General features: G+C 36.5%; 1 protein-coding gene across 1 annotated transcript; it reads left to right on the top strand.

The window, feature by feature from the left end:
- The first annotated feature begins 1,426 nt into the window (after nucleotides 1-1,426).
- PRKAA2 (protein kinase AMP-activated catalytic subunit alpha 2) lies at nucleotides 1,427-24,001 on the top strand. The gene is made up of 9 exons (XM_039319944.1): nucleotides 1,427-1,651; nucleotides 10,195-10,336; nucleotides 11,681-11,774; nucleotides 14,099-14,243; nucleotides 15,539-15,626; nucleotides 16,086-16,310; nucleotides 17,452-17,953; nucleotides 19,202-19,328; nucleotides 21,638-24,001. The coding sequence occupies exons 1-9, from the start codon at nucleotides 1,549-1,551 to the stop codon at nucleotides 21,871-21,873; spliced, it is 1,662 nt and encodes a 553-aa protein (XP_039175878.1). The 5' UTR covers nucleotides 1,427-1,548; the 3' UTR covers nucleotides 21,874-24,001.
- The last annotated feature ends 3,410 nt before the right edge of the window (nucleotides 24,002-27,411 follow it).

Raw genomic sequence — 27,411 nt, 5'->3', positions numbered from 1 at the left:
AAAACCTGAAAAGCTTCAGTTTCCTACAAAGATTTTAAATATATACATTAATGCGCTTCATGTTTTGTCTTCTTATAAGCAACTGATACATGGTATATGGTAAAACTGCAAAAGCAGCTCATTTAAATGAAAATATGAACAAAAGTTACTATTAACATTATTTATTATGTATTTAACAGTTATTTCTTTTCAGGCTCATATCCATGACATTAAAGAAATATGTAGCCTATCCCATCAAATCTCTCACATAGGAATGTTTTGTATCTTACCCCATGCAAATTGGAAGAGTGATCTGGCCATCTTTTTATCCAATTTATTAATACGAATATTAAAGAACAGAGGCACGAGCCTCTATTCTTGAATGCTTTGGCACCCTACTTGATACTTCTCTCCAGTCTTGTGGAGAGCCATTGATGAGCACCTTTTCAATATGACTTTTTGAGAGAGCTGCGTATTCATTTAACTATCATCTCATCAAACCCACAAGTGAATGAAAGCATCCTAAGGCACTTTGCTGAAATTACAGCAGGTTCCAATTACCCAGAGAAATAGTGAGCTCCCTGACCCCCCCCCCCATGTTCAAACAAAGGCTATAAAACCATCTGTCAGGAATGCTTTAATTTGAATTCCTTGCCCAGCCAGGGATTAGACTTGATAAGCTAAATTACCCCTTCCAACTCTGTGATTCTATGAACATTCAATATGTCCTTCAGCTCCTGGAAGATCATCTACTCAGTCTGTGATCATCTTATTCTGATGTTTGATTTCCAGCTTCAAATATTTCTTGGCATTATTCTGAATTTTTGCGTGCTACCTTGCAGAGATTTTTCACTGTAATCTGCCATCATATATGTCTTCATGGTGCTTAAAAAAATATCCTGCCTCATAAATTACCCCCCAAAGGTCTCATACATGCATGTAAGAAAATGACCCCCCCCCACATTTATTCCTTATCAAATAGGACTAGTCATGTGAACTACAAAGATCCGGACAATGGATAGCTGGCAGCAAAGGACTTAAAGCTTTCATTAATCTCTTTGCTGCCGTCCAGTGATCGTCTAAAGTTTTGCATTCATATTTGGTATTGTAGTCCTACTGCTATCATCATTTCTCCTCAGCCTTAACTCGGAGAAATAATAGTTACTAACTATTACCCACTACTATGCCATGGCCCACGCGCCACATTCTCCTCTACCGTGTTTTCCCCACTGTATCAATAGCACCACGATCATTAATCTGTTGGGTTAGGCCGAATGCTTGCGGGCAATCTGCCCCGCCAAATTGGAGACGTTCCTTAAAGAGTGTTTTTACTTATTTGGACCCATATTCCGGAGCAACCACGGGGCGCTCACGTTCCTTTCTCCGACATCTCCCCCCCCCCCACCCAAATCCTTACTCACCTGTCCACCACCCCCTCCCCTCTTCGTCGCTGCCTCCGATCCCGCTGCCTGCCTCCTTCTCGCCTCCCCTCCCGGCCCTGCTGCATTGTGGTTCGGCCGGACCGGCGGCGGCACGGCGGCGGCGAGAGCTGAGCCGAGCCAAGCGAAGATGGCTGAGCTGAAACAGCCGCCGAAGCACGACGGGCGGGTGAAGATCGGCCACTACGTGCTGGGGGACACACTGGGTGTCGGCACTTTCGGCAAAGTCAAGAGCTGAGTACGGGGCACGGGGAGGGGCAGGTCGGGCTGCAGGACGTAGAGGCCGGCAGCGGCGGAGGGTCGCTGCCCGCCGCGGACCGAGAAGCTCGCGCCCGGTGGCGACAGAAGCAGCGGCGGCGGCAAGGAAGCCGGAGTGCTCGCCCGGGATTGGAGCCAGCGAGCAGCCGGGCATCATCCCCGGGCCTCTCCCCGCCTTCTCCATCCTCTGTTAGGGTCGCCCCTCCAGAGCTTCAGCCTCTCCGGTGGCGGCTACGTTGGAAGGGAAGGGGGAAGAGGAGGCCTGCGGGGGCATGGCTGAGAGTTGTGAGGCGTCGTACCAACCTGTCTGTCCCTCCGGTTTTGCTAAAGTGCACGAGTCTTCTCTCTCACACGCACAACCTTCCATGACCCGGTCGGAATGGGTCTCCCAGCACGACTTCCATCATCCCAAGTGCATGGCAATTGGTGGCTGGGGACAATGGGGTTTGGAATCAGTTCATCCAGAAAATTAGACATTGGAGAAGCCAAGTTTAATGGGAATTTTCTTCTTTTTTGTGGGAAGACCCAATCTACAGTTCTGTAGGTTCATTATACAATGTCAATAAGTGTGACATTGGAGGTGGGGAAGATATAATGGAAGCAATAGGCATGCTAATATTGCAGTGATAAGACTTGGGCCATCCATTTGATGAATAATGCAACATTTTTTTTGTTCCAACAGTATTGCACTATTTTAATACGTATTTCCTCACTGAGAAATAAGACATTGTGTCAGCGTTGTGTTTCCGATTTTTGGGAAGAAAATAAGTCCCACAGATCAGTTTGATTTTCCATAAATCCATGGAGAAATTTACCTCAAGAAATGTCTTTCCTAACACTGTTGTTGGGAATTCAATGTTTATTTATTCAAAATCAGAACTAATCATGTTGTGTTCTTGAATGAATTGTTTTGAACCATTAGCTATTCTCAGTTAATTGATACAGATTGCTGCCACAGTTTTTTATCTTTTTTAATCAACTATTCTCAAACTTTTAGGTAATTTATATTTTATTCCTACAGCATTTCTGAGGTGGGATCAGTAAACCATACTCTTAAGTTAATATACTTGGGAGTGCTGCTTTATTGATCAATGCAGTACAAATGATTGATTTAGTTGTTCTAATTTGACTTTCTAATTCTAGAATTATATTCTAACACATATTTATTTGGGATTAATAATATTTGGATTCATTTCCAAACTGAAATGCTCTTTGTGTGCATTATAGAGAAAAGAACACATAAATGGAAACTAATTTTCTAAGTTGTAGTATAATAATTGAGTTTAATTGTTTAAGAAGATACTGTCTTTTCACTGTTCATTAATTTATACTATTCAGCTATATACAGCATACATACATGCACAGAGGAACATGGCAAACCTTTCTGGAAATGTTGAACCATTGCTTACATTTGTAGAATTAGAAACATCCATATTAGGAACCTAAGCTATTACATTACACAACAAATAATACCCTGTCTTGTGACTTCATCCTACAAGACATTCAAGTAGACTTAACAAGTTCCAAAGGAGTGAAACAATAATATCTCTGTATCTGTTGCTTACTGTAAGCAAATGATGGATTACAAAGCAGGCTGTTTATTATTAATGATTAATGTATTAGAAAAGATTTTGTAGACACATATATTTTATAAATGGACTACTGAGTAGGAATATGTACATACAAGCTTGTTTATTTTCCTAGCTGGAGTTAGCCAATGTTTTTTTTTTAATTATTTTAATCAAAGTCACTGAATAAAACACAAATAATCACCCTAGAGTTGGGTAGAGCCTAGTCTTGTCATCAAATCTTACAACTGGGACTCTTCATTCTTGGTTATGTCTGTGGGATATTTTTCCATAAGTGCTCCCAAAGATGACAGATACATGAAGTAATATCATCAGACCATATGATGGGACTACACAAATGAATGAGGAGGTTTGATTATTGCAAGTTGCTCAGACTCATTGAGAGTCGGGTGACATGCAAGTTTAATAAATTACATATTATTATCACATCTGACATAGCAAACCATAATATCTGCTGCATTATTACCATTAACAGACTCTCTTTCAGTTAAAGAAATATTTGGGAAAAGGGGATGAGTGGTAAGACATAAATCATAGGTTTTTTTCAATCATGCCCAATTCTCAGAGCTGCCTGGACAGTTTTCCACAATTTTCTTGACAAGGTTTTCAAAACTGGTTTGCCATTGCTTCATTCTTAGGGTTAAGACTAGGTAACTAGGCTAAGGTCGCCCAGCTGGCTTTATGCCCTAAGATAAGACTAGAACTCATGGTCTTCCAGTTTCTAGCCTGAGGCCTTTGATGGCTCTCAAGCTACAGTTAACATGCCCAAATGCTTGGTTAATTTAACTGCACTGAGTGTTATTTCTGCTATTTTTAGTCATAGCTTATTTCAGATATGTATATAACTAGCATCTCTGTTGTATCATTTCCCAATCTATTTAGCTAAATATTAGTGGTTTGACTACTAGAAAAGAATGCCCTAATCTTCCTTCTTCCCTGTTAGTCTCTCTTCTCAGGAATAGAAACCAAATACTCAGAAATTAGTAGAAGAAGCATCCTATAGAATATGGGAAGTCCTTGACTTACAACAGTTTGTTTAGTGATTGTTCAAAGTTACAACGGCACTGAAAAATGTGACTTATGACCGTTTTTCTTAGTTATGACCTTTGCAGCATTCCCATATCATGTGATCAGAATTCAGATGCTTGGCAACTGACTCATATTTATGACCTTTGCTGTGTCCCAGTGTTATGTGATCACCTTTTGAAACCTTCTGATAAACAAAGTCAGTAGGGAAACCAGATTCTCTTAACAACCAGGTTACAAATCTATCAACTGCAGTGATTCACTTAACAACTGTGGCAAGAAAAGTCGTAAAATGGGACAAAACTCACTGAACAAATGTCTCACTTAACAACAGAAATTTTGGGCTTAGTTGTGGTCGTAAGTCAAGGTCTACATGTATAAATAACCATCATCACTTGCTAATGTGTGCCAAACAAGTAATTCTTAATTAAAATGACTGTATCTGAGGTACAGAAACCTAATTACTTACTAGATAGCTGCAAATTCTTAACTCTTCGTTGTCATCTAATAGTCGTCTGGATTTTGTGACCCATATGCATATTGTTAATAAGAACAAGTACATAAGACAATAAGAAGATTGTGGTTGTACTGATTTACAGCTTAGGTGTAAAAACTAGATGTTTGATAGGATCCAGAGAGCTTAGTTTAAGAAAAATTATAAAATTATATACAAAGAAAGATATTGCTCTTTATTTTTTTTATCACTTTAACAAAAATAATGAAATCTGAATGGGTATACTTCCAGAATAAAAAAGCTATATGTTTCTTTTTCTAAACGTCCTTTTCTATGTATAAATATCTACAGCATATCTATTGATACCTGCCCAATATTGCTGCTGTTTCCAGAATACCAGCCAGTAAGGAGCACACACTTTTTAAAAGATGAAGCCCCAAAATGATATAAAATTAAGAGTAAACAAAATCAATAAAGATGGTTGGAGAGCCTTGAAAATTTCCAAAATTTCATAATTTATTATTTTGTTCAAAATTAAATGCTGCAGTACTTGTGTTAATTCTCAAGAAACTGCAAACTTTTTGAGCCTGATTAATGCAGGTCCTCTCTGGCACTTCAAGGACAGGCTAGGTAATCAAATAGGTTTTTTTTTTTATCCTGAATTCTTACAAATGGAAAATAAATTATAGTTCTTACTGGGCTTTTGTGTGTGTTTCTGTACCGGTAATGCTAACTTACAGCATCATTCAAGCATTGCCATGTTGGAATGTAACCTGTCTGCATTAGCAATTTATCACCACAGCAATGTCTGGGTGATGTTGTAAATTGCTGGTTTCCTCTGTGTAATCATTTTGACCATTTCTTAAGTTGCTTTAAATTTCTTGGAAAGATCTTATGCATCATAGAATAGTACGTTCCAGTAAAGGGAACACAGAGATACCCGGTCTACATATCTTATATGTTACAAAGCATAATTTATCTCAACATTTGCTTTTCATTCTGAATTTGCATAGGAACACAAAATGAGCAAGCCAAACAATTTTTATTTTGAAGCATGGCAAGCCAGTTTATTTTTAGAACACTCTTATTGAGGAAAGAATTTCAGGCTGCCCTTATCTCTGCTAATAATAGTGACTTGCTCAATTTATACAGCTACTGAACTACCACTCCACCCTCTCCTTTAGTCAGGCTATCTCTTAATTGCAGATTTTCTAGTTCATAGTTCACTTGGTTTTAAATGTAATGATTTTTTTAAGCTGGGGTGCTAAATTCTGTATGCAACCTATTTGTTTATTTCTTCCTTTTAGAATATGATAAGGATTCTTTGAATTCCAGCACAAATATTATCTTAGTGGGTTTTTTTAATATAAATCTGATACTAGAAGGAAATTTATGCTTGGAAATATATATGTATACTTGAATATGTATGTGTCTTCAAGTGTTGTGCCTCTTGTCTTTGTCACTTTATGGAATGTAACCATAGGCAATGTCTACTGAAATCTTCATCTTGGCTTAGATCTTTTAAAAATAATTATTATTAATTCCTAATTTTGTCCTGATTTTTCCCCTAAAACAGTTATTTTGAAAATACTGGATTAAAGCTAATGTGCACATTATGTGGAAATTCTAGTGGCAATAGGGAAGTATAATGGAACGGAATGGAATGGAATGGAATGGAATGGAATGGAATGGAATGGAATAGAATAGAATAGAATAGAATAGAATAGAATAGAATAGAATAGAATAGTAACTTTATTGTCACTTTGAATGTACACCAATTGGCATACATTAAAATGAAATTTCATTGCATACAACTCTCAAAAGGTCACCACCTCCGATATACACTACATAAATATGACAAAAATAAGTAAATAAATAAATACAGAATTTTGCATATACCCATATATATTATACGACACAGAGAAACAATAGTCTAATTCAGGTTATGTATACATGTGCATGGTGAGAAAAATGAACCTTGCGAGTTTACCAGATGGATGGCATAGGAAATAAAGCTAATACCAAATCGGGTAGTTCTGCTAGAAATACTTCGAAACCTCCTCCCAGAGGGGAGCAACAGAAACAGACTGTAAAGTGGGTGTGTGGGGTCTCTAACAAAGCTTTGAGCTCTAAGCACATAGCACTTATAAGCAGCATCTTGAATACCAGGAAGTGAGCTTCCTATGACCTTCTTGGCTGTCCTTACCATTCTCTGTATGGACTTTCTGTCTGAGGCACTGCTGCCACTGAACCAGACATTGGTGCAGTTTGTTAAAATGCTCTCAATTGTGCCTCTGTAAAAAGTGGCCTGGACAGAGGGAGAAAGATGTGCTCTCCTCATCCGATGCAGGAAATGCAGACGCTGGTTTGCACAATTCACTAAGGATGATGTGTGGAGAAACCAGTTCAGATTGTTAAGTTATCTGTACTGCCAGATACTTAATACTATTGACCACCTCTACAACTGCATCCTTGATATGGAGTGGAGTATGACTATGCCGGCTCTTTCTAAAATCTCCTTTGTTTTATCAACATTTAGAATATCGTTATCATTATTATAATATTATTAGTCTGAAAATATAAGGAATAGATAAATAATTTATAAAAGGAAAAAGGGCAAGTAGTGATGCTCCTAAAAAAAGGAAATAGTCCATAATAAATTTTTAATCAATGGCTTAACAAGAGTATAGCAATGCAGTAATATATTTTATCGCCTGAGGTGGATAAGATTCTCAGCTGCATTATCTAGAATTTCAGTCTTATATATATTTTGTATTTTTTATATTTATGTTCCATTGTTCCAGGAGTTCAAGGCAGAGTAGCAAAACTATGTAAAGAATACCAGGCTGAGAGTGATTATTTCAAATCATCCAGGGAGTTTTCTATGATGAGGTGAAGTTGAACCTGGATCTCTTCGGCCTTAAAGACTAATCAGAACTGGCTTTCTAATCCTATAGGATAGACTTTGAAATGAATACAGGCAGTCCCCGACTTACGACTGCAACTGAGCCCAAAATTTCTGTTGTTAAGTGAGTTTTGCCCCATTTTACAACCTTTCTTGTCACAGTTGTTAAGTGAATCATTACAGTTGTTAAATTAGTAACAAAGATGTTAAGTGAATCTGTCTTCCCCTTTGAATTTGCTTGTCAGAAGGTTGCAAAGCATGATCATAGGACCGACCATGGGATATTGCAACCGTCATAAATATGAACCAGTTGCCAAGCCTCTGAATTTTGATCACATGATCAGACTTCACATGGGAACTCTGCAACAGTCGTAAGCGTGAAAAATGGTCATGTCACTTTTTTCCAGTGCCGTTGTAACTTTGAATGGTCACTAAATGAACGGATGTAAGTCAAGGACTATCTATTGATGCTGAATTATGGTGAAGTATTTTGGATTTAGTTCAACTTGAATAATGTTTTGTATCTTCTATTTTATCCTACAAAATTGCTCTAAAATCTAAATATTTTAAATGCATCTTTAGAAAAGATAGTTCTTCGCGAAAAGTCAAGTAAACATCTACAGGGCAATCACATATGATTGCAGTCTAATCTATGTACTCTTGGAAGTGAGTTTCATGCACTGACATAGGAATTACTTCTAAATAAACATACTGTAAGATTTGAGGTTTTTTTTCTTTCTTAATTATGTATATTAAATACACTGAAACAAGCCATCCTTTTGGTTCAAAACTTACAAAATGCACGATGTAAGAAAGTTTTGCAATCAGTAGCAAGTGGATGAGAGAAAGCTTTTAATGGAACTCAAATAATGAAATGCTATAAAATATTTTATGCAGCAAGTGGCCTGTTGAAAGACAGGTGGACAAAAACAGGCATCTGTACAAAAATCTTGATGATTCTGAATTACAGCTCCCATCGGGTTAAGGTGGCACGACCAATTTTGGTCAGGGATAGGGGGAATTATAATACAAAATATTATTGAAGAAGGTAGGCAAAGCAAGGCTGCCCTAATTAATGCAAATAATTAGTTGAAAATAGCATTCACAAAGGAAGAAATGATGAAAGCTTTTTCTTCTCATTATTAGTGATCTTGAGAATGGCAATAACCAGATTGCTGCCAGGGTACTTTTTTTTTTTAATTAGAATCAAAGCAGTAAGTATTAAAGTAGCTTTAGAAGTTATCACGTGGCAAATCTTTTTGGGCATTCTGCCTTACCTCTTAACAATGTCATGTCACCTGTGAGAAGTTCTTTATCTTAGTTACACACAGAGGAAAATTGGTACTTATTTTCATTCCTCACATCGTCGTCATTGCTAGTAATTGAACTAAAAAAAGTTGCTTCTTTTGATGACCTTTACAAAAAAAAATCACATAATATTGCTTTTCAAACACCTATGAATTCTACGCTGCCCTTGATGTAAGAAAAAGCATTTCCACTCAGCGTTAATTTATATTTTTGTTATTACTTTTATCGATGTTATAAGAGTTATTTTTCACAAATTTATCCATAACTTACATCGTACAGTTAAGTTTTTGAATAATGTAATTTCCAGAAAGATAAATAGACAGATTTGGAATAAACTGCAATTTTATATTTATGTCACAATGCAATTTCATATATATCAGTTTAAAAATACAGTAAGTTCCTTTAACTCCAATTGGATTTGGAGTTTTGGAGGCAGGATTTCTCAGCCTTGCAAAGATTGCAGTCTTTAAAATATTTACATGAAATGTACTCTTGCACAACCCAGGGAAATTTGTTGCTGAATAGAGATTGTAGTGTTAATACCGAGCCGCGTGATGGCCTAGTGATGATGATGCTTTCCTCCCATTCAGAAGGTTGAGGGTTCATTCCTACATAGCAACAGATGTTTCTCTCCTAGAGTGCAAAAAAAAAAAAAAAAAATCTGCTGCAAACTCTGTTTAGGAGTCAGGAAGGGCATCTGGTCAGTTCAGCTGCATGTAGTCGCCCCGACTCTACCCCGAATTAAGGGATTACAGGGTTGTAAAAAGGGAGGGTTTTTATTTATTGTAGAGCTAAAACCTCAACCTGCAACAGTTCACTTAGTGATCTTTTGAAGTTACAACAGGCCTGAAAAAAGTGACTTATGGTCATTTTTCACATTTTTTGATATCAGAATCCAGACACTTGGCAACTGACTCATATTTATGACGGTTGCAGTGTCCCAGGGTCATGTGATCCTTTTTTGCAGCCTTCTGACAAGCAAAGTCAATGGGGAAGCCAGATTCACTTAACAACCAGGTTACTAATTTAATAACTGCGGTGATTCACTTAACAACTGTGGCAAGAAAGTTTGTTAAATGGGGCAAAATTCAATTAAAATTAAAATCACATAGCAACAGAAATTTTGGGCTCAATTTTGGTCATAAATCAAGGACTACCTATAATGCATCTCACAAATCAGTAACTCTTCATTTTATGTAAACAGAAATTAACATTCAATTTTTTTCTTTTATTTAGTTGGAGAGCACCAGCTTACTGGACATAAAGTAGCAGTGAAAATTTTAAACAGGCAAAAAATTCGTAGTTTGGATGTTGTTGGAAAGATCAAACGAGAAATCCAAAACTTAAAACTTTTCCGGCATCCCCATATTATCAAACTGTAAGTTTGCTAATTCTTATTCTCTTTGTAGCATGCCATATAAAAACACATGAAAACATATAAAACACATTTCTGTATTGCAGGTATTTTACTTATTTTTAATGTTTAAGAATAATATAAATTAAGCACTGGAATTATGAAGTAAGCTTTATTGATCTTATATTGAATTTATTCCCATGTCCAAAGAATACTAAATGGACAATCTTCCTTTTAAAACACAATATGAAGATATATATTTGGATTCAGATCAGTTGTTATTATTAATTAAATTTACACGCTGTCCATCTCACAGTTTGAAGTGACTCTGGACCATTATAAAATGTTCCTCAAATGGTTCAGTCTAGATTATATTTCTTGTTCTGTAATAAACAAGAAAACCTTGACTTATCATTTTGAAGCAATATCTTATACTTTTCTGGGACACATGATTGGACAATTGTTTGATAAAAGCAAAGTAGCATGTCTCTTAGAGGTTCATCCTAGATTCATGAAGTGAGAAACAGATCTTTTAAGTCTAGATAGACTAATTTAATTATATATTTCTGAATAAAATTTCAAGGGTAAAATTGAAATGTCTTTAGATTTCATTGAATAGTGCATAAAAAGGGATTATTCAGTTTATTTTAGCACAATAGCTGTATTCTTCTGGAAGCAATGTCCAAAGAAAAAAACAAGTCTTTTTTTCTCTTAAAGCATGGTTGAGATCTTTCTTGGTTTCCATTTTGCCCCTTTATTAAAATGGCTACATTATTGTAAATACATATATAGATGTATTTTATGTTCTTATAATGGTGAATATATGGTGAATATATACAGCTTTATGTTATGGATCCAGATGGACTGTAAATAGGAATAATTATTATTGCACCATATTTTGGGACTGAATTAGAAACTTAACAAGCTAATGAAAACTTCACCAGTCCTTCATAGTGAGATAAAGGAACCTTTGCTACTACCGATATGTAATCATCACATTTGTACTAACATATTATGACTTTTGAATCTGAAATGTCTTAATTTTCTCTTGATAGCAACGTTCAGAATATTAGTTCTCAGAAGGTTTATTGAACAGATCTTAGAGGAGTGAAGAAGTTTAATGTAGGGGGTGGAGTAGGGGGAATGAAGATCTAGCAAACAGTTTAATTGAGCAGAATCCCAAAGGAGTTTATATTTGCACTACAAAAAAAGTGACCAATTTGTCCTTCAGAAGTGAAAAGCAATTATATAGAAAGTAAATTCCAATGATTTTGTTAAGGACTCTTTTAAAATTGGACAAGAGGTCTTAAGGACTTCGTCTAGCAAAAACATTTAAGATGCAATTATTTTCTTGTATGTTTTCAATAGGTATCAGGTGATCAGCACCCCTACTGATTTTTTCATGGTGATGGAATATGTGTCTGGTGGAGAATTGTTTGATTATATCTGTAAACACGGACAGGTAAGTGTCTTATCTATCTTATCATAAAAATGCATTGGATGAAAGGACAAAGAGACAAGAGTGGAAAATAGAATTGCTTTGTTAAATAGGATTCGTTTAAGTCGGTAAGATCAAAAATAGGCCAAGCCTATTAGCCATGTGTAAAATGGCTTGGTATTGAATCAAATCACTGATATACTGCATACATTTTCCTTTATTATAGTTATTGGCTACAACACTCTTTCCCATCTGGTGACCATCAGATGCATTAGATTAATAAGTTAAAGGGACCATGTTCACTTGGATTGTGACGTTAAAGTCGAACACATGAAATGTCCAAATTGGGAAAGGTTGCTATGCAGTTTTACAATCCAGCAAGTCCACTGATCATCATGCTCAAACTGAATATATCTTAAATAATTGGAAATTAATATAAGTGATAATCAGAAACAACTTCCATCACCCTGTTTTGTTTTAACTCTTCTATAGCTAAATGGTTTATTTTACATCAGTGTTTCTCAACCTTGGCCAACCTGGGGAATTCTGGGAGTTAAAATGATCAAGGTTGAGAAACATTGCTTTACATCAGGGGTCTTCAAACTTGACCCTTTTATGACTTGTGGACTTCAACTCCCAGGATTCCTCAGCCAGGCATGCTTGCTGAGGAATTCTGGGAGTTGAAGTCTACAAGTCATAAAAGGGCCAAGTTTGAAGACTCCTGCTATACATCATACCACTGATTTCTGTTAAATATCCACAGTAACAGTGATTTGGAGATAATAGTTCATCTAATTTTGTAGAAACATGCAAACATAGATACAGCTGTCATTTCACACAATCCTAAAGTTTATTTGGTGTTGTGGAAAGATTGATGGGTATGTTTAGTTAGTGATATGACTGTTAGCAAATGAGCCATATATTTATAATATGAGTAAGGATTCTGGGCGAAGAACAGCACAAATGCTTGCTTCAGCAAAAAAAAGTTTTATAGACAAATAATACAATTAACAAGTACTTTATTTTTGGATTTTTTCTTCTTTTTTCAAAATGGAGTTATTTTGTTATACGAGTTATAAGAGAATCTAAGTCATTTGTAAAGTAAAAGCAGATTTAATTTTTACTGCTCCAATTCATAGGTTGGATTATTAAATATCTTTCTCTCTTTCTCGCTTTTTCTTTAATCTTTGGAAAATATTAGGAGAGCAAAATGCTTCCTCATGCATATTATATAAACCTAGTATAGGAGTAATATTTTCTACCATTATTTTGCATTTTTGTAGTTTAATCTACTGCTTATAAATTTTGTCAGTGATGAATGTGTTATATAATAGTTAATTATAAAATGTAAAGTATGCAGTTATTTTGATTATTCTACCATTATAATCAACTGATAAGGCTCATTAATTAATGAAGTAATTCCACTTTAGTTTTGAACTCAACTATATCATTCTCTACAAACAGACAAAGCCAGATGAGGTTGTCTTGTGGTAATTGACATCTTATAGTTTGAAGTTGCAATAGTACACTTAAATGCCTCTTGTATGAAAATTAACTTCTTTTTGCAGATGCATCATTTAGAAAAATTTGACTTAAACTGACCTTTGCTGACACTTCACCCTTCGGGCATTGCTTCTGGGGCTTATGTGTAATAACATGTTTTAAAAATGTGAACTCACACACCTATAGACCAGTGTGCAATAGTCTTTTCTACCATTATGGTACTCTTCATTCTATTCTTCATCTACTAGTTCTACTTCAGAATACTGGAGGATGTAATTTTTTTATTATTATTTCCACATATAAAATGAATGCAGAGCTCATTTTGAAAATTTACATTAATTTTTTTTTAAACATAAAATGTGACAGGAACCGAGATGTAGGAGCACCAGGCTTGTTCTGATGTGTGCATGCAAGCAGTGTGCAAAATGGATAGAATTGACTCACTCATGTGGACAATTTTTCACTGTTCCTTCAGTTTCCTGGATGCATAGAAAATATATACCCCTGTTAAAAGGGATAGACTTTGTGACAAAATATATATATCTAAATTTAATCCAAAGTTAAGTATTTCCTATAGTCTGGTCTCTTAGAGAAGTGATCTGATGCATACAGGATATATCCAGAGTGAATCAGGTGAGGAGAGGCTTAATTGTTTGACAGCCTTAATTTTCAGAAACTGCAAGAATATCTCCTCTTCTTGTTTTTCAATTTGGTGCTGTTAACCGTACTGTAATTCTAAATTTGTCTTGTGGCTCATCCAAGAGATGATTACTGCATTGTTGAGTGGCATACAGAAAATTCTAAAGCATTTATTTGCTTTTTTGTTGTTGTTGTTGTTGTTGCAGGTAGAAGCAGCCGAAGCCAGGCGCCTCTTCCAGCAAATTCTGTCAGCTGTGGATTACTGCCATAGGCATATGGTGGTTCACAGAGATTTGAAACCGGAGAATGTGCTGCTGGATGCACACATGAATGCCAAGATAGCTGATTTTGGTATGTGACCCTAATAGCATTCCAAAAATGTAATTGGCTACGAGCCATCCCCCTGGACGGTGTCAATGTTAACATCCTTCAGGGAATTCAGTGTTATTTTCCATCGCCATTAGAAGCTTCTGCATTCCTGTGAAGAGCTCTTTTCATTGAAAACATTAGCTTCATCTTCTCCAAGGTAGTAAACTCTAGGTTGGCTGAAAGGTTTTCAATAGAACAACAACAAAATTAGGAAGTTAGATTCCAGGCAGATTCTGAGCCGTTTTTAGAACAACTATTTTTCTATTATTTATTTTATGGGGAGTATTATTCAGCCAGGTGAACTTCACCATAGCCTAAATTGGTATTGTTAATAACTTCACTGGAAAATACATGGTGAATTATCACTGGTGGCAGGTGTTATCCATATCTCTTTTTACCTTCCCACCACAATGAAGAAAATCAATTTACAAAATCATCTGCTCTAGTGTCTGTCATTCTACCAGTCTTAAGTGAGCAAAATACCTAATTGGTTTTCTTAAATACAAACTAGTATATGTACTTTTAAAATAAATAACTTTCATTTTTTTCCCTCTCATCTGTTTCACTGTCCCTTCAAATAGAAATATGTCACTTAAAGCAGAGGGCCCCAACCCCCAGTCCGTGGACCGGTACCGGGCCATGGCATGCCAGCAACTGGTCTGCACAAACAAGCAAAGCCCCATCTATGGGATGCAAGCAGCACACAAACCCATGTGGTCTCCGATCCGTGAAAAATCTTTTCTCCACGGAACCAGTTCCTGGTACCCAAAAGGTTGGGGACCTCTGACTTAAACTAATGCTCATCTTCATGCTAGATAAATAACAGTATTCCAGGTCAGGTATAAAATACAAAGTTTTAGATCTGTTTGTCTGGACATCCAGAACTTTTTCCTCTAGGTCTCTGTGAGCAAAATTTAATTATAGGTAGGATTAATTTGGATGCAGGAGTCTGTAGAAAAAATGAGATTCTATACATATATATGAAGGAAATGTCTAGAAGAAGCCGACATCCACACCATGGAGCAAACCATAATCAATCATAATGTATTACTTGGTGACTGTTTAGTTTGTAAGCAAAAAAGTAATATAGCTCTAGGATTGATTTATTATTTTATAGCTAGTAATTCTATTCTACTCTACTCTACTCTACTCTACTCTACTCTACTCTACTCTACTCTACTCTTATTCTCACTGTAATTTCCCTGTTGAAGTTCTACTGCCTGACACCTTTTTGCTTCATCTATATAGTGAATACCTAAAAAGTTTTCTTTTTTTAGGGCTGTCCAATATGATGTCAGATGGTGAATTCCTGAGAACCAGTTGTGGCTCACCCAACTATGCAGCACCAGAAGTAATCTCTGGAAGGTAAAAGATGAAGGAAATGATTGCATGTTGAAATGTTTGGGGAATGAAGTAAAATAGTTTTTGTTATTAATTTAAGTAATGAGAGTTACATGATTTTATTTTAAAAAAGAAACAACAGTCTAAAAAGAGGGTGGCAGATACCACGAGTCGACCAATAGGAAGAAAAATTTTATTTCACTTTAGCTGACAAAACATTACCAAATGGATTCTTCTGTACCATGTTGCTAAGTATCAACAACTTGGAGTGCTAAAGAATATATTCAGGGATACTTGGAGAAGGTGAAAGAGAGATCAAAGAGGAGAGGTATCAACACAAAATGATCAAGAAAAGGAGGAGGAAGGTTTCATAATTTCCGATCATCATTTTGAGTGAAGGCAATTATTTAGCACTGCTTTCCTTTTCTTTTCTGAACTATTTAATATTATATTAAGAAATAGATTAATGACATTTTTCTTCAGATTGTATGCTGGCCCAGAAGTTGATATCTGGAGCTGTGGTGTTATTCTTTATGCTCTTCTCTGTGGGACTCTTCCTTTTGATGATGACCATGTTCCAACCCTGTTTAAAAAAATCCGGGGAGGCGTCTTCTACATTCCTGAATACCTCAACCGTTCAATAGCAATCCTGCTGATGCATATGCTGCAGGTTGATCCACTCAAACGAGCCACCATCAAGGACATACGGTAAGTCTGTGCCAAAATTCTAACAGGCCGCTTGATTAATATTTTTCTAAAGTAAGAAAGAAAAGGATTGCCGGAAGAATGTGTTCATTGTGTAATTTGATAGTAGAAAGAGATTGGACAATCATTTCCAATCTGATTAAACATAGACTGAAAGTTGTTAATTAAAATAAATTGAATTTGGAGTCTTCATAAACAGATATTAGAAAAGCTGAGATGAGATTTAAAATAATATTGAATAATAAAATAGCGTGAAAATGAAATCACATGTAATAAAGGTACATTTTAACAAGCTGAAAAATTGTTTAGCTAAAAAAACACATAATATATATATAAGAGCCTTAATTAATTCATGATACTCTGTAGCAATTACGCCACTGCATGGATTGGATTTCTATCCTTTGTTTCAGCCTTATTTCAATATCTCTAGGTGTGCCACATTCCAAAACTCTGAAACCTTCATGAAATGTATGATTTGAACTATTGATTGTGCATGTATGTTCTGTTGGGGGATACAAGGGATCTCTTTAATACTAATGAACTCTAGATCTGTCAAGTTAAAATTTACCTTTTCCTTGGATTCAAGAGTTTTTTGCCTAGTATATTCTACAATTATTTTTTCATGTCTAGAAGCTTATCAAGAACACATGAATCAGTCCTGAGACATCATAAGCCTCTGACCATTAAAACTGAACACATGCAAGCATACAAAATTGTTATCACCATTAAACATTTTCTCTTCTAGGATTGGTTTGTTTTACAATTTTAACTTAATTTGATGGAAAAGAAATTGTTTTCATTTCTTTCTTGCAAAGGATAGCATTTCAGTAAAATCCTCAGGGAGATGGAAGGATCTTGCATTAATGTAGTTATAAGATTATTAAATGTTATGTCTTGTATGTATGTATGTATATTCCAAAATGATTACATCTGATAATGTGATAATAATAAGTAGAAGTACTATGACAATAGCACATTTGCTACTCACCACAATCAAGTAATCTCAAAAAGACTTTCCAATTGCCCCAAATGCTCTGAAAAGTTACATTACATGATGAAAAACATTTGGGAGATTGAAAGAGATTTAATACACTATTAAAAAGGGCATTATTGTAACTAGAGTAACATTTTTATTTTATTCTAGAGAGCACGAATGGTTCAAACAAGATCTGCCTAGTTATTTGTTCCCAGAAGATCCGTCATATGATGCCAATGTCATGGATGATGATGCTGTGAGGGAAGTTTGTGAGAAATTTGAATGCACCGAGTCAGAAGTGATGGCCAGTTTGTACAGCGGAGATCCTCAAGACCAGCTTGCGGTAGCTTATCACCTGATCATTGACAACAGGCGAATCATGAATCAGGCCAGTGAGTTCTACCTCGCTTCCAGCCCACCCAGTGGCTCTTTTATGGATGACTCTATGCACATCCCCCCAGGGGTGAAACCTCATCCAGAAAGAATGCCTCCTCTAGTTGCAGATAGTCCCAAAGCAAAAAGCTCTTTGGATGCATTGAACACCACTAAGCCAAAATCATTGACTGTGAAAAAAGCCAAGTGGCATTTAGGAATACGAAGTCAAAGCAAGCCTTACGATATCATGGCTGAAGTTTATCGGGCCATGAAACATCTGGATTTTGAGTGGAAGGTAAGAATAGCAGTGTGCCATGTGGCTCTTGAAAGCTTTTTAGATGAGTAATCCATGAACTTTATGTACTTATGTACCTTTTAATTTAAAGCATGTGAATGCTACCTTTGAATGCGTCCTCAAAATTCTGACCATCGCAGGACCTTCAAGGTCACATGATCACAGTCCGGGTACTTAGCAGCTGACCTGGATTTCCAACCATTGCAGCTTTCTTCTGCAGATGAGATGGCCAATCCATTCACTAGCATTTGTGTTCCACTAGCTGATAAATGCAGCGGAAAAGAATCCCTTTTCTATAGTTTTTATATATGTTCATTGAAAACTTCTGATGAAGAATTGGGCTGTTTATATGTTGAAAATTATATATGCCATGTATCACATGGGAATAAAGCTCAAATATAACTTAAACATATTTGTCTAATTGATTAAAATTTCATGGACAGAGAGCCTGAGCAGAGGCAGCATATTTCTTCATCTCTGTTCATCCTGACTTTCTCCCCTGTAGGATAATATTTAATAGCACGCACAGACTGCCCCTGAGTAATATTTTACATTTTGGTATGCAGTTTTTCTTCCTAGAGAGCTAAGTCTTAAAATCCATAATCTGTCCAGGAAAGCCTGCCTATCTATCTATCTATCTATCTATCTATCTATCTATCTATCTATCTATCTATCTATCATCTGTCTGTCTCTTTCTCTGTCTGTCTGTCTGTCTGTCTATCTATCAAATTTCTAAACCATCCATCTCCCAACAACATTTATCTCAATGCAGCGTGGCAACTTGCTAAAGTTCCTGTATGAACAAAGCTATAATTAAGCAAGCTGGTTGGAGAATTTTACGTAGAATAAATGACTTACCTTTCTCAACTATCCTTTATTGTCTCTAATCTATTCTAGCAGTGCCTAGAAGAGAAAATGCTAATGTTAAGAAATCGAAAGAGGGTTCTGTTAAGAGACTTTTATAATATCTCTAGGGAAATGTTATTTGATAGTTTTTTGCGGAATTATGGAAAATCCTATTTATATTTTTTCTCAAACTGTGGCACTGAGATTAAACTAAGTTAAGATGCATTTTTCAGTTTCCTGAAAGGCATATGCCACTGAACTGAACTGGATATATTACAGAAAAGAAATGTCTGAGATTACATTCCTTCGTTTTATGCGAAATTGTTTTTTTGAAATATGAAATTAAAATTCTTTTTCCTTTTCCACAATTATGTTTTCCTCAAATGGTGATTATGTGTTTAGGTGGTGAATGCCTATCATCTTCGGGTGCGCAGAAAGAATCCAGTTACAGGAAATTACATGAAAATGAGTTTGCAGCTGTATCAGGTGGACAATCGCAGCTATCTCTTGGACTTTAAAAGCATCGATGGTATGTAGGAAATACTGCAGAAATACTTCCAAGCTTGAAGGAAGACTTAAAAAAAAACCAAACCTCAAAATAGCTCTCTCTTCTCTTTCCCCCCATCACACTTTATACCTACTTTGTGATTCTACTAGTCAGACCAATTGTTGTTCAGCAACACTTCTTCAGTCCATTTCTCATCACTCGGTATTAACTGTGACAGATTAATGACACATATGGGTAAAAAGAAAGATTTCTGCTTCTTGCAAGATTTATAATAATCCCTCAGCAGGAAATATTCTTGCAAGCCTTTTCTGATCACAGACCATTTCTGAACTCCTAACAGCATTTTCTCCACAAGTGATGAATTTCCTTTCCCCCCACCCACCCCTACCCCAGATGATTCCATTATTCTTATTTCTGTTAGTTGAAACTATATCATTATAGTATCACTTTCAGTTCATTATTTCCAAAAAACACCTCAATTCCTTGGTTTTCTTTTTACCCTTTGTGATTTTCCCACATTCTTGGATGCAGTGAGATGTCTAAACTCTAGATGCTAAAACAAATTAGAGAAACGTATATGCATACAGTTTGCTCATAAAATTGATTCATAAAAGATTTACACACAACTTTCCCAGACTTGTAAACTAGTGATCAAAATTTGTGAAAATTCAGTCCAGTTTCAGTACTGTTTATAAATTAAAGCAAAGTCATACTCTTATATAAGTTATCTCAGTATTTTTCAAACTTGGCAATTGGGCAACTCTGCATGCTGCTAGGGAATTCTGGGAATTAAAGTCCATACATCTTAAAGCTGCCTAGTTTGAAAGACACTGATTTATCTGAGAGTGACTCTTTCTGAACTTAATGGAAAATGCATGTGTGTTTTTATTCTTGGACATGTAACATTTTGCTTGAGACCAGCGGGATTGAAGTTGAGACAGCTGTCAGTAGTTTTGAAGACAGCTACAAGCCACTTAAGGTGAAGGGAAAGGGTCAGGTTTGGTAAAAAATCTAGAATAGTGAAGAGCATAAAAGTGGTCTCAAAGGTGCTTTTTTAAAATTTTTATTAAGAAAAGAAAGGATTAAAAATATTGAACATGGTAAATCGTCCTTGAATGACATCTCAGTCCATATTGTACATTAATTACATATATTATACCTATATACAACTATACATTTCTAGTCACTATCTCAGTTTATCTCTTTACTGTGACCTCCATTTTTTTCCCTCCATCTATAAAATTTATTCCATATTCGATAAAATTCTGTTTCTTCCTGATTTTTTAATCTTTTAGTTATCCTATCTAGTTCTGCACAATACATAATTTTCTTTATTAGTGCTTCCCCACTCGGTACTTCCATTGCTTTCCACTTTTGAGCAAATAGTATCCTTGCTGCTGTGACCACATGGATAATTAAATATGTGTCCTCTTTATTTACATTTTTCTCTAGTATTCCTAATAGTAATGTCTCCGGTTTGTATTGAATGTTTTGCCTAGTCATTTCTATTGCCCAATCCCAGACCATACGCCAGTACACCTGTGCTTCTCTACATGTCCACCATACATGAAAAAAGGTGCCCTTTTTTTTTTTACATTTCCAACACATAGATGACTATCCATTATACGTTTTGGCTAATCTGGCTGGAGGGAGATGCCATTTTTCAAGAGGCAACTGGACTTTCTTGTTTTTCTTTGAAGATGTTTCGATTCCCATCCAAGAAGCTTCTTCAAGCGAAACGTCTTCAAAGAAAAACGAGGAAGTCCAGTTGCCTCTTGAAAAAGCACCTTTGACCCAACCGTGACTTGGATGACTGAGAATCGCCACAGACAGCATAAAAGCGGCATAATTATGGTGAAATATTTGAAGAAAAGCATGACTTGAAAGAAATAAGAGTAGCAATACAATACAGTTAAAACAATTACTTCTGCAGCATAGAAATTATGGCAGAATAGTTCCTTCTCCTTCTCTCAAGGAGACATCAGAAGTCTAGGACTTTACAGAGAGAATGGGGAAATACAGGAGACTATTGACTGAGATGTTTGGAGATTGCATAGGAAGCCTCTTCCATTTCATGGAAATGGGGATGGTGATGGTGATGATAAGAAGGAGAAGGAGGGTGATGATGGCGATGATGATCATGAGTAGAAAGAGGAGGTATAAAATAAGAGCAGGAGCTTACCTCAGTCTATTCTTCAAACCAGCCTTTGTTAGGTGAGTTGCCCAGCATCATAAAAGGTAAACCAGGAGTAAAACAGAAGAGTAGAGGGAAACTTTAGCCTCCTGCCAGCTCAAGATGTTGCTTTAAATCCTTTCTCTGTATTTTTAAGATGATGTCGTGGAACAAAGGTCGGGCTCTTCTACACCTCAACGCTCAAGCTCAGCAGCTCGTTTGCACAGACCAAGACTAAGTCTTGACTCCGCCATTGTTGATTGCCAGTCACTTTCTGGGTCCCCTACTGGCTCTTTGACCTGGAGCATGTCCTCTGTGACCCCACGCCTTGGGAGCCACACAATGGATTTCTTTGAAATGTGTGCCAGTCTCATTATGGCTCTGGCTGGCTGACAGGTGTCATTCAGAGGCTTGATTTCAGTGGGTGAGCATAGATACTGGTAAACCTTGTACTCAAGCTGAGTCAGGAGAGCATGGCACGGGGCAAAGGAAGCCTCATTTTGGACGTACAAATATCAGATTCAGTACCCAGAAAATACTTTATATATTTAAGAGAGAAGACAAAGGTGTTCAATTTAAAGTAAATCTATCTGCAGATTTTGCTGTATTTTTGCCAGGAATTTGGGATTGTTGTTATTTCATAAGTATGGTAGAAATGATGAGCAGTGGAGTTAGTGCTTAACAGATGAGCAGTGGAGTTAGTGCTTAACAGATGTGAAGACTGAGGACTTCAACCAACAGCTGGTAGCTATTGGATTCTAGCAGCTGCCATTCAAAATCAGATGTTGCACTGCTGCCAAAAATCTGAAAAATCTCTACAATTGAAGAATCCATAAATTCACGGCATATTGAATGAACAGTGCAATAATATTCCTGGAAACTTGACCATCAAAAGGTTTTTTTTTTAAATAAAAACTTACTTTAGAAAACAAAAGCAATAGAATCCTAGATAGAATTAATTTAGGTTTATACTCATGGTAGAAAGGTTTGTCTTGGCTGTTCTTCCATGTATTTTCACATGCAAAAATCACCCATAGGGTAGGACTGTAGCTCAGTGAGAAGTGCAATTTTTTTTGATATCAGATTTTAAATAATTATAATTTAGACCTAGATATTTAAGTTTGGAAATACATTATGATAGGCCAAGCTTGGCCAAACTTCATATACTTTTTTTTTCTTCTATGGAAATGCTTTTGGAATGCTTGGAAGTCAATAGTGCTTTTGTATCCTACTCCATGGATTCATCTGAAATATTTATTGCAGTCTACCTCCTAAACAGTGTAGAACAGGATTCAAGACTTGCTGACTCAAGAGCAGAGATCTAGAAGAAATCACCTGGAGCATCAGAAGTCTCCAAATCTGAGCTAGATGATTCATTATAAAGCAATTCTTGTGACATTGTGGTAAAATTAAATAAAGCAACTACTTTTATTAGAGGTAGCAAGCGACGAATAATACAGAGACATCTCTTAATTCAGTTATTAGGTAGTAACTTCTACCTGATCTCAACACATTTTTAATTACATCGTTGTTGCTACTGGATTGTACATTATACCTGTTTCTCATTCCAGTAGAAAAATGTCTTGGGGATGAATCAGACTAAATGATTCACTGTGCAAAATCCCCCAAACCCAGATGCTGGCAACCATTCAGATTCAGAAATCACTTTAATACAATTCTTTTGAGAGGTAGTCAGGGTTACCAATTCTTTTTGCAAGCTATCCAGCAGCAACATTTCCCCTGTTTTAATTAAAGTTTTTTTTTATTAAGGAGTTTCCGTTTTCACTAAAGGAATTCTTTTCACTGCAGCCTTTCATAACCACTTGGCCCTTGCTGCTGTTCATCATCCAACATTTGCCAGACTCAGACCACCTACTATATCTCATAAACAAAATTTGCACTCTGCTTTTAATCTCGTTATTAGTTCTCCCATCAATCATTTGAGGCCATGTTTTGCATCAAATACATCAAAATGCTGGGTTTGCATATTTAAATTAGCAATATTTATTAATCCCATGGCAGCAACAGATCAAAATATCTGTAGCCCAAATATAAAATTCCGAATTGTGGGGAAAGAAAGGGAAAAAAATACGTTTTCCTTCAGGAGTGAGGTCCTTTGGTAATGTTCTCTTTTAGAAAAAAAAGCTAATAATCTGATAAAAGCAAGGTAATTGCAGGCTAGCCACACTTTTCAGAGAAGAGAGAGTAGTTGAAAAAAAAGAACAGGGTATTCAAGAAAAATTTTTCTTGCTTGAAAAGCTAATCAGTGTTTAAATGCTTTTATAGCTTTAGTTGTCTGTTGCAATATTTGCTAGGTGCTAATTTTAGGCAGATTTTATTTTCCTGAGCTCCAAGATCGCCTCAGAGGTGGACTGCAGCCAAAAGATTAAAAGACGCTCCTGGGGAGGAAAGCTATGGCAAATCTAGACAGCATACTAAAAAGCAGAGACATCACCCTGCCAACAAAAGTGCGTATAGTCAAGGCCATGGTTTTCCCAGTTGCAATGTATGAATGTGAAAGTTGGACCATAAGAAAGGCTGAGCGACAAAGAATTGAGGCCTTTGAACTATGGTGCTGGAGAAGACTCCTGCAAGTCCCCTGGACTGCAAGGCGTTCAAACCGGTCAGTCCTAGAAGAGATCAACCCCGACTGCTCTTTAGAACGGCAGATCCTGAAGTTGAAACTCAAGTACTTTGGCCACCTAATGAGAAGGAAAGACTCAACTGGAGAAGGGCCTAATGTTGGGAAAGATTGAGGGCAATAGAAGAATGTGACGACAGAGAATGAGATGGCTGGATGGAGTCATTGAAACAGTAGGTGTGAACTTAAATGGACTCCAGAAGATGGTAGAGGACAGGAAGACCTGGAGGAACGTTGTCCATGGGGTCGCGATGGTTTGGACACGACTTCGCAATTAACAACAACAATTTTAGGCGGGTTTTGAGAAGAAAAGTTTACCAACATACACAGCATATTTATTCACATGTGGGGTAATCCTATACATCAGCGGCCCCCAATCTTTTGGGCACCAGGGACTGGTTCCGTGGAGAAAGGTTTTTCCGTGGACCGGAGGAGGTGTGGTTTTGCGTGCTGCCTGCATACCGTGGACCAGTGCCTGTCCACATATCAGAGGTTGGGAACCTCTGCTGTACATGTCTGCTCAGAAAATAAGAAAATACGGTCTAAGCAAGAACATAGAACATTGCTAACCAAAATATTTAATATATGCTTTAAAAAAAAAAGATGGGGGACTCCATTTGTTTTAAACATTGATATAAAAGGAGCATCTTTGGACTGCTGCAGAAGCCAGTTTTGAAAGTGGATGAATTTGAGATCTTTCACAGACAAGGATGTTTCCCAGCTCACTCTTTGGTCAAATCATCAATCTCTTTCAATTACTAATGCCCATTTTTGTTGTTTTTAAATGTTCATTTCTGATTTGCTACTTCCAGATCATTAGGGACATTCTAACACAGACAAAAAAAATGGATATGCATCTCGATATTTGTGTTGGTCCTAGCATCCCTTCATCCCCAGGATTTGAGAATAATTTATGGAGCCAAAAGTTGTGCAACAGGTAGATAGATGCATTAGAATCAATTTTGATAATGTGTCATTTTATTAATCACAAAAACCCTGATCTTTTCAAGTCCACAAATACAGCATTATCTAAATTGACCAGAATATCTATCATAAGGGAGTCAAATGTAATTGTTGCACTGAGATTGTCTGCAGTACATTTTTAAAGTAACAGATGAATGGGCACTTTCTATACCATCACTAATTATCTTGAAATATAAGGAGTTCATTGAATTCTAGATTTCAGATACGCTTTTGTGTGAGTAAAGCTTTCTCATTTTCCCCTTCAATAGGAAAATATTTTTGCCTTTTTAGTACTGACAGCATCCTTTTACAATACTATGTCATGAGAACTGGAATATGAATTTGACAATGTTGTTCCAGACCTTAGGGCTTTTGTGTACTTGTAAAGCTTAACTGCCTGTGACTTCCCTGAGATATAGATAAAGCAGGAATGACTTATGTTTAGTGTTCCTTTTCTTTAGGCTATCTCAAGGCATCACGGTTACTAAAAGTGTAGTAAGAAAACCCTTTATTATTGGAAATGGTAATATTCTTTGAACATGAGGGTGAAACCACACTTTGTAGATGCTGCAGTACATTGTTTCCGAGTTTTTATTTATGCTTTGTTCTCATAATAGCTGCTCTTTAATTTTACAATAGCTATTTGTAATATTAATACTTGATATTAATAAGTGCTAACTGAGGTTGAATTAAAAATATAACAGGATCAAATCTAGAAGATATAAACTAGGATGGAGTCAAAACATTGTTTTAGACAAAATGGGAAAACAATTTTAGCCAAATAACTTTGTACAAAGCCTTTCCATATAATTCAAAAACTGTTTTTTTCTCATTTTTTTTGAAATGGCATTAGTTTATCTGAAAATAAGTCTTGAGATGCCAGTTTGTTTGTTTGTTTTTTTCCTGTTTGAGGATATTGATTTTACAGGATTTCCTTCATATAACTTCGATATAATTAAAAGGAATAGCAAGTACAGCCACTGTTTTGCTGAACATGGATATATGTACAGATAGTCCTCGACTTACGACCACAATTGACTGTAAAAATTCTGTTGCTAAGCAAGACAGCTGTGAAGTGAATTTTGCCCCATTTTACGACCTTTCTTGCCATGGTTGTTAAGTGAATCACTGCAGTCATCAAAGTAATAACATGGTTGTTAAGTGAGTCTGGCTTCCCCATTGGCTTTGTTTGTCAGAAGGTTGCAAAAGGGGATCGCATGACCCCAGGACCCTGCAACTGTCATAAATATGAGTCAGTGGCCAAGCATCTGACTTTTGATCATGTGACCATGTGGGGTGCTGCAACAGTCATAAATGTGAAAAATGGCCAAACGTCACTTTTTTCAGTGCCATTGTAACGTTGAACTCTTGTAAGGCGAGGACTGCCTGTGACATGAAAGCCTGTGTACATGGGCCTCTGAGTATGGGAATATATGGATTTAGAGTTTCAGGAATGTTGTCTGATCATGCTTCTTGCTCTTACATAAACATATGTATGCAGCCTCTCCTATCAACACTTAATGCAGAAACAAAGAAACCCGGAGCATATCTAGGATTACTATAGCTGGACTGCATACATGGCAGCAAAAAAGCTTTTTCTTGTATCTCTGTTTGCAGCCATATTTGATAGCCATTGCGGGTCATATTTCAATCTGGCACTCTTCATATACGTGGGTACAGAAACACCCAGAATTCCCAACCAGCAAGGTCAAAGGCCATGTTTGTTGGAAACTGATGTCTCAATACATCTAGAACTAGGTTGGTCTACAGCAGAGACGGGGAAACTATGGCTGGCCCAGGAATTCTGGGAGTTGAAGTCACAGCTCATAAAAGGGTCATAGTTCCCCACCCCTGGTCGACAGTATGCATAATGCTTGAACTAGTTTCATTTCTCTCAACATTTTGAAACACTAGAAAGGCAGAGGTATGTTCCATTAAAAAAAAAAAACTTTCTATGCTCCCAGTGAATGTTGAAGAGGAAGATGCAAAGAAGCTGGGAAAGAGAAGCTCTGTTAATAAAAAGGATGGTTATTGTCATTATCGATTTAAGCCGAATGTAAATTTTTCCTGCCCTGCTAAAAAAAATTTTATCCATCTGAATGGAAGCAGATGTTTTCAGAAAAGGTGCAATTTCTTTTTTTTAATTGCCTCTGTAATCTCCATCATTGTTATCTTCTCATTTAAGATATGTCCCATGTTCTCTGGCACCTTTGGAAGATCAGCTCCTTTTAAGTAGTCCTGTATTGCCTCTTTGGAAACCACCTCCGCCTTGTAAAGTGTGGTTTCTTAATGTTATTATTGTACATTCATGTTGCACTTTATCTCTT

The sequence above is a fragment of the Crotalus tigris genome, unplaced genomic scaffold (assembly GCF_016545835.1).
Source record: "Crotalus tigris isolate CLP2741 ecotype Arizona unplaced genomic scaffold, ASM1654583v1 scf7180000023617.9722795, whole genome shotgun sequence".
NCBI lineage: Eukaryota > Metazoa > Chordata > Lepidosauria > Squamata > Viperidae > Crotalus > Crotalus tigris.
The sequence above is the reverse complement of the archived record's forward strand: the minus strand, read 5'-3'. Positions and strand labels throughout refer to the sequence as shown.